Here is an 8,100-nt window from a genome sequence, read left to right on the forward strand (position 1 = left end):
CTGCCCTAGCCCTGCTCCCTTCAACTCCCCACCCCACCCCCGCATCTCCTCGAGAAATGTGATAGCCAAACCCATTTGAATGAGGGGGAAAAGCCTTTTTACCTCTTTCCCCTTAGGCTCACTTTCTCCTCAGCCTTTTTGTCTTGCTCCTCGCTAATGGGAGAAACCGAGATGCAATGCAGACACTTGCTGTTTTGTCCTTTTATAAAACAGCCGAGGAGACAAGTGATGGTTAAACAATTACTGCAAAGGAATTTAAAGGTTAGTGCATTCAGCATCCTTCTCGATTCAGGTGTACCTACAAGCAGCTGTGCTGCAACTGGAACATAAAGAGCTCAATTTAATTAACACTGACAGAGACCCAGCAATGTGCACCAAAGACACTAAGCATTAAGAGAGTTGTCCAAAAAAATACATTTAAATGTAGCCAGATTCTCAAAGTCATTTATTACTTTGCATATAATGATTCAGCTTATTGTCTGTAAATTCCATTTCTGAGCAATAATCAGGAAAACAATTGGGTTAATAAATAATACAGGTTTATCTTTACAAGGGAAAAGACTGTGCCTGTATTCTCGCTCGACAAAGCTAATTGTCTGAGTACAAAAAGGGAGCCCAATTCAAGCAGCAAGTGCAGATCATCTCGCAAGTCTCATAAATGAATTCATTTCAGGAAGAGGCTCTGCAGAGGCTGAGAACAAGAAATCTCTGCTTAATACCTGGAAAGATAAGCTCTTGAACTTTACGTTTCTAAAAAGTCTGAGCAGATGGGAAGATTGCATATCTCCAGAGGCCCATTCTTGCTCTGTCCCCAGGATCTTCCTACACCTGTGCAGTTGTGTCACCCTCACCCTTACACTCTGTGCTCAGGCAGACTTGCAGAGAGGGCAAGCTGATGCTACCAGGGCTTGGGAGCAGATAGAATCCCAAAGACCCCAGGACTGGGGTTGATTTTCTTTTCTAATCTGTTTAAAATCATTGGATAGTTCTAATCATTTCATTTACCCACGATGGGTAAGTTTGGCAATGCCCGGTCCAATTATTCAGCTGAAGCATTCATTGCGACCCCTTTCTGTATTGATCAATTATTTAATTAAACTGTACTTCATTAATCCCAAACCAGCACAGGAAACAGAGCTCTTTACAAAATACACATATGAGTGAAGTTGGAGAGCACTGAGATTTGCTTGCCACCGCCCCCAACCCCGCCAATTCAAACGCTCTCCTCCCTGTTTAATGATCTCCCTGGCAAGCTCTCAGAAAGAGCTCTCACTTCAAGTCATACATCACCAAGAGGTGGCACAGCCTTCAATATCTTTATTTCAAGCTGATTTCTTTTTCATCAAGAAAGGGTCTTATGCGTTTACTTTATGCTGAGGAAATGGCTTTAAAAGAGTCCCCTCTATCATTATCTCCATATAAATAAAATTTTGTAGACCCCCACATTTTTCTCCTATAAAAATTGTCACTGGCAGTCACAGGTTTCAAAGGTAAGAGCAATATTAATTTCCATTTCTCCCATCTGAAATGACTCGGAGCTGAAGGAAAGAAAAGTCATGGCCATTTCACTTGTAACAGGATTAAAGCATTTATGAGGCATTGCAGCTGCTCTTTTATGGTACCTGATTGATATTCATGTGTGGTTAGCATTTGTCTACTAACTTGTGTAATGCAGAGAATAGTAAAAGGGAAACAATAATTGCATGACTGTTACATATTCAGGGGGCTCTGATTCACAGAAGTGTGCATTTCAGTTGATGTCAAATACAAATCAGACCTACAGGAACATATTTTGACTGGTTAACATGCAAGCACAGATGGCACAAAAGACACACTGGATGTGTAGGTGTGTTGAAAGCACACAAACACACACCTTCATTGGAAATAGCAGCATCATTCATTATCAGCAAACTAAAGAAACAACTTTTTTTTTCAACCGTTTCGATGAGACACTGCTGGAAAAAATTCCATGTACTATCCTAAATTGGATATTGTAAGCGAGGGTCAGCAAGACCCTCCAAAGTGCTGATCAGGAAACTTTTTTTTTTAAATTACTATGTGTTATTCCAGTTTCCAAATTTCTTCTCCCTCTGTCTTTACCTTCCCCTCCCCCATCCTCCTTCCCCCACCCCTCTCTCTCTCTCTTACTCATACCACACACGTACCCTGCACACATTGCAAGGGAAACTGTAACAAAATAGCCCATAGTGACATCCACTGGTAGGGACCAGCTCTTAGTACCACAACAGAGTTCCATATTAGAGGAAAGAACCATCAACTCCAGAAGATTGCTATTTTTAGTGAAACATCTGGATGCAAAAGTCCTGTCCTTCATTGGGATGTTTGGTGTCTACCCAACAACCAGATATTTGAAAACATATAGATGACTGGTAGAATTTCACTTCACATAGCAAGATGTTTGAGGACTGGATATAAAACAAGCCAAGAACACACTAAAAAACTCTTATCACCTGCTTCCCCACATACTCCTGTTCTCTCTTCCTCCCACTCTAAGGTTTTCTAAGATTCCACTCACAGGCTCGCTTCAGAGTTTCTCTCTACACAGGACAGGGCAGCTGCCAGCACTCTCTTTCCTTTCAGTACTTGTCCGAAAAACTCTACAGCCCCCAAATCAAGTTGTAGTACTTCAAGGTTTTGCCAAAAATCAACCTCTCTTTCTCTCAAGTCTCTCTCAAAATCTCTCTGTCTCATTAATTTTTTTCCTGCCATAACTTCATGGAGACAGCTGTGCAAATTTTAAAATGATAATTGCTTTTCTGCTCATCACCATTATGTGACAGAATCCATTGGAACACTAAATGGTTGTCTTCCAGCAAATTGTCAGATCAAAAGAATTGATCAACTGGGGCTAACACAAATTCCCCCTCCCCACAAAAAGGAGCTGCTGTAAGTAGGATGCATGCATTTACATAGGAAACAAAAGCATTGGGATTTTCACACAGAGACACAGATACACCTTATTCTCCCAAGACAAAGAGGGAAAGAAAGAAAAAGTTGGCTCTACCTGCAGTTGTAGGTCCGGATCTCTTTGTTGTCTCTCTTGCACTTGATCGCCACGAAGATCATAGTGACAAAGAGGATGCCAGCAATGGAGCCCAGGGCGATAATGAAAATCAGGGACAAGTTCACCGAGCCCATCGACTCTTGGGCGTCGAGAGCAGGGGACAGGTAGATTAGAACTAGCGCAGAGGCGGAAAGAGACGTCTTGCCGTGGTCGTGGGCCACCACAATAAGCTCATAGGAAGCCTTGGAGCTCTCACTGAAGGTGCGAGTGGTTCTGACCTCGCCATTGATCTGGTCTATTTCAAAGAAACCGCGGTCCCCCTCTGTCATGTCATAGGTGACCCGGCCGTTCTCGCCCTCGTCGTAGTCATCTGCTTTGACAACGGTCACCAGGTAGCCTATGCCTGAGTTGCGGGGGATGTAGACTTCCGCGGTGCCGTTGATCAGCGGTGGGGCGGTGATGACTGGGGTATTATCATTGACGTCGAGGATGATGACCCGAACAGTGGCATTGCTCTGCAGCGAGGGCAGGCCGCCGTCCTTGGCCAGCACCTTGAATTCAAATGCCTTGGTCTGCTCATGGTTGAAGGATCGCAGCGCATAGATATCACCCGAGTTGGGGTTGATGGAGACATAGGTGAAGACAGGCATGTCTCGCACCTGTGACGGCACGATCTGATAGGAAACACTGCCATTGAGACCCAAGTCGGGGTCTCGGGCCGACACCGAGAGCAGATAGGCACCGGGTGTGTTGTTTTCCTGCACAATGACCTGGTAGTAGGGCTTGGAGAAGTGCGGGTGGTTGTCGTTCTCGTCCGTGATGCGCACGGTAAAGGACTTGGCACTCTGCAGCATGGGCACGCCACCGTCGCGCGCCTGGATGGTGAGGTTGTACTGGTCATGCTGCTCGCGGTCCAGGCGTCCATCCACCAGGATAGTGGAGAAGCTCTCATACTCCTGCAGCCGAAAGGGCACGTTGCCCAGCAAACGGCACTGCACGCGCCCATTGAGGCCAGAGTCTCGATCAGACACCCGCACCAGTGCAATTACGTAGCCCGGGGGGGCGCTCTCGCTCACCTCCACCAGCTCGCTGTTTACCGACAGCAGGTTGATGACCGGCGGGTTGTCGTTGGTGTCCAGAACGCTGACGGTGACCTTGCAGTGTGCCGGGATGGAGTTGGGCCCCAGGTCCTTGGCCTGCACGTCCAGTTCATAAACATGGCCTTCTTCATAGTCTAGGGCACCGGTGACCGTGACCAGGCCGCTGTGCGGGTCGATCTGGAAGAGCTCTCTAGTGCGGTCATTGACATAGCCGTAAAATGAATAGACCACCTGGCCATTGGTGCCTTCGTCTGGGTCTGTAGCGTTGAGACGGATGACGGGAGTGTTGGGAGGTGAGTTCTCTGGCACGCTCACTGAATAGGTGGACTCGCCAAACACCGGGTTGTTGTCATTGGAGTCGGTCACTTTGATGCTGAGGCCAACAGTGCCCAGGTGCGGCGGGTCGCCGCCGTCGAGCGCAGTGATGCGAAAGCTGTAGTGCGACTGCGTCTCGCGATCTAGACTCTTCTCCACCACGAGTTCGGCGAAGCGTGAGCCGTCGCCGCGGGTCTTGATCTCCAGGCCAAATAGCTCGTTTGGAGTCAGCTCATAGGTCTGCACACCGAAACTGCCCGAGTCCGGATCATAAGCGCTGTCCAGCGGGATGCGCGTGCCCGGGCTGGCCGCCTCTGAGATCTCCAACTCAATCTGTGCCGCCGGGAAGCTGGGAGCGTTGTCATTAAGGTCCTTGATCTCCACCTTAATTACGCAAATCTCCATTGAGCTGGACATGACCTCGAGCGAGATGATGCACTTGGGGCTCTGGCGGCAGAGCAGGTCACGGTCAATCTTCTGCTTGGTGACCAACAAGCCCGAGCTGGGGTTGATGTCCACCAGGTGCGGAGCCGAGTTGGACACCACACGGAAGGCAGAGGCCTGCCGTGGGTCCAGTGCAAAGCCCGCCTCCCGCGCGTCCTTGGCCACGTTGGCGATCACCGTCCCGGCGCGCTGCTCCTCTTCTACCGAGTACTTGAGGTTAATGAGGGCGGCCGCCTGTGTCCATAGCACAGCCAACAGCAGCAGCACCGGCAGCAGGAGTGACTCCATGGCTGCGCGGGGCTCTGCCTGGCCTCGCCTCTCCACACCCCTCCGAGACCGACGCCGCCGGCGCTCCAGCTTCCCGCCGACTCGGGCCGCCTGTTGCGCCCGCCCCGGGGCCCCGGAGGCCGCGGGAGGAGTCCCGCCCAGGGCGGCCCGGCGGCGCGGGGGGGAAACCCGCACCGGCTCCAATGCTGAAGTTGCGGCGGACTCGGCGGGGGCTCTCGCGGGGCCCGGGGGCTCCGAGGGGCCGAGGGAGCGCCGTGCGGCCCCGAGCCCCCTCCCTCCAGCCCGGCTATTCAGTTTTCCCCCTTCAAAGTTAGCCCGGCGCGACTGGCAGAAGCGGCGCAGGGCTGCGGGTGGAACCGCGTCTGAGAAGCCGGATCGACGCGCTGCTGAGTCCGGACCGCACTGGAGGCGAAGGCGGGGAGTGCAGTGCGGGTACAGCCTCTCAGGCACTACCCGACCCGCCGCGGCGCACCGGCACTGGGGCTGGTGAGCACGCTGTCTGTGCACCTGGCATGCGCAAGGATCTACCCCGAGTTCCCCTGGCTCACCGCAGAGACAGGACCCGCCTGGAACGCGCCCTCCGGGATCCTGGGGGGCCACGCTGGCCTTTTCGAGGCCTGTTGGGGAGAAAGAGGGGTCGCAGGAGGGAGTTTGAGTTGCTGTCAAGCGCCGCAGCCGTCAGAGTATCCGGCTGAGCGGGAAGGCAGTCCTCCAGCCTGCAGAAGACGGGGGAGGGGATAGAGGCTGCCGAGACGAGAGCTTGCTCCCTTGCACTGTGGTTGGCTTCAGAAGGTTTGAGGGGCGCGTGTGTCCAGGATCGGAGGTGGACACGGAGTCACCCCCACTGAGCAGCTGGACTGCGGACTTCTGCGTCTCAGAAATTAAAGTTACCAATGCAGCCCGAGGCTCCACATCAAGTCTGTGAAAACCGGCCGATGGAAATTTGCTCAAGAAAATAAAGGTCCAGTCTTTCCAATGGCCGGGGGGCGGGGTGGGGGAGTGGGGAGGAGGGGAGGGAAAGCAAAAACAGTACCGGCCAGGAGAGGCGGGGCCGCCGCCGCTGGTACCAGGGGCTTCTCCTCCTCCCTCGGTCTGGATTGGGGTGTCGCTCCGAGGGCCGCCGCTGCCAGGGGAGGAAGCCCTCCTAGCTCAATCGCATGTCGCTGGGGTCCGCCTCAGCAGCTGCCACGGTCGACGGTTTTGTCGCCACCGAAGTTTACTTGCGGGAGCTTCTTGATTCCATCCTCCTGGAGAGGCGCTGGCCGCGCAGCGTTGAGCTCACACCCTCCCCGGCGCTCGCGGGCATGGGAGGTCTATCTCGCTTTCTCCTTCTGTCTTGGGCTGTGGGTGAATGTGTGAAAGAAAGGAATAGTGAGTGTATGGTGCGAGGTGTGTAAGTGGGGAGTGTGAGAGAGCAGGGGTGGGAGGTTTCGGATCTCGGATGAATCCGCTCAGCCGGAATGCCGCGGAGCGCAACGCGCCAAGGGTCTGCGCCGGGCTAGGGACGCGGGTGCCAATGCCCCCCAGGCAAGCAAGGGGTGGTGCGAGGGAGCCGTGCTGCCGTCTGCGCCCGCTCGTCAGTCTCCTCTCTGTGCCTGCCGCCGCCGCTACTGCTGCTGCTGCTCCTGCCGATGCCGCAAACTACTGGCCGTGGAGTCTGGAGAGAGCAGGAGAGAGCCGGAGCTGCTGAGACAGGCTACGCCAGGCACTGGCCAATCAGCGCTCAGCCCAGCTGGCCCCGGCCTTGGGGCGGGGCCAATGCGCGGGAGGGGGCGGGGCCAGCCGGAAACTTACACACTGGCGGGACCAAGCGGTACCCCAGCCCGCCGAGCCGAGGCAGCAGTCTGGGAGGCCAGTCAAGCCCAGCAGGGGTTAGAAGGCAGGGTGGAGCAAGTCGAGGGGTGTCCTGGAGCTGCAGCTGAGCCTCCCCAGGAACTGCGCGCCTCTCGTGTTTGTAGAGATTGCAGGAGAGATGAGGATTTGATTCTCTCGGTGTGTTTATCTCCCTCACATATCTTCATATTTTGAGTATAACATTCATATTCATATTCTTTCTCTCCCCTCCCCCCGCCCTCTTTTTCTCTTTGCCCTAGGTTTGTCTGTCAGTTTCTCTTTTCTTCTTCTCGGGTAGTGGAAGGAAGAAAGGGAAGGAGAAAGCGCCCCAGACGTGGTCATTCATCCGGCTCTTGGCCAGTGACTCTTCAGCTAAGAGCCGCGGCAGCCATCCTCCCGGACCGTCACCCCCATCCTCCTTCCCGAGCAGACCTGTGAGCCCCCACCCCCACCCCCGGCGCAAGCAGGGTCCCTGACCGGGTTCGGTTCGCTCTTGTCTGTTGTCTGTTAATCAAATGGGATCTGTGGCGCAGGGACTGAGCCACCCAGAGGGCTGGACACATTTCGTTGCCCCTCACCCAACACCATTGGAGAATTTAGCTCTCTATAAATAAACTGTACATTTGAGAAGAGCAGGTGGGCGGACGCCGCCGCATCGCGCCAAGCTAGGAGAGCTGCGAGCCCAGCGGGAGCTGCGGAGCTGGTGCGCAGTCTACGTTGGTCGCCGGCAGCTGGAGCCGGCGCGGATGTGCGGGGCTCCCCAGCTTTCCTGCAGTGCCTCAGTCCCAGGGGGCTGTCAGCTTCTCTGGCGGTGGTGGCGACGGTGGCTGGCGTGTGCCGGTGCCGAGAAGCGGGAGGCCGGCGTGGCCGGGGTTGATATCAAACTCGGCTTCCCTTCTGGACTGAAGGCGCCCTGGGGACAGAGGGGGACTCCTCCCTGCCCCGTCCTGATTCTCTTAATTAAGGTCACGGGCTGGAAGAATCAAAAGTACTTCTCTGAACTGTTGGGATGTTTTGTTTTTTTTCATCATAGATTGGGGGTGGAAGAGGGCTGGCTTCTGAATTCACAATTCTTGAAAGAGTGCATCACCCTTC

At 53.9% G+C, this 8,100-nt stretch overlaps 1 protein-coding gene across 1 annotated transcript in view; it reads right to left on the minus strand.

Annotated features, from left to right (window-relative positions):
* The window catches only part of PCDH19 (protocadherin 19), a 133,849-nt gene extending 126,999 nt beyond the window's left edge, over positions 1–6,850 (minus strand). The window contains exons 1-2 of the mRNA XM_019956331.2: positions 3,026–6,850; positions 103–243 (exon numbers count right to left, since the gene is read on the minus strand). Of these exons, the coding sequence (XP_019811890.2) occupies positions 103–243; positions 3,026–5,172 (2,288 nt within the window). The 5' untranslated portion in view covers positions 5,173–6,850. The remainder of the gene's footprint in view (positions 1–102; positions 244–3,025) is intronic.
* Between the last annotated feature and the right edge of the window lie 1,250 nt (positions 6,851–8,100).

The sequence above is a fragment of the Bos indicus genome, chromosome X (genome assembly GCF_029378745.1).
Source record: "Bos indicus isolate NIAB-ARS_2022 breed Sahiwal x Tharparkar chromosome X, NIAB-ARS_B.indTharparkar_mat_pri_1.0, whole genome shotgun sequence".
In the NCBI taxonomy this organism is placed as follows: Eukaryota; Metazoa; Chordata; class Mammalia; order Artiodactyla; family Bovidae; genus Bos; species Bos indicus.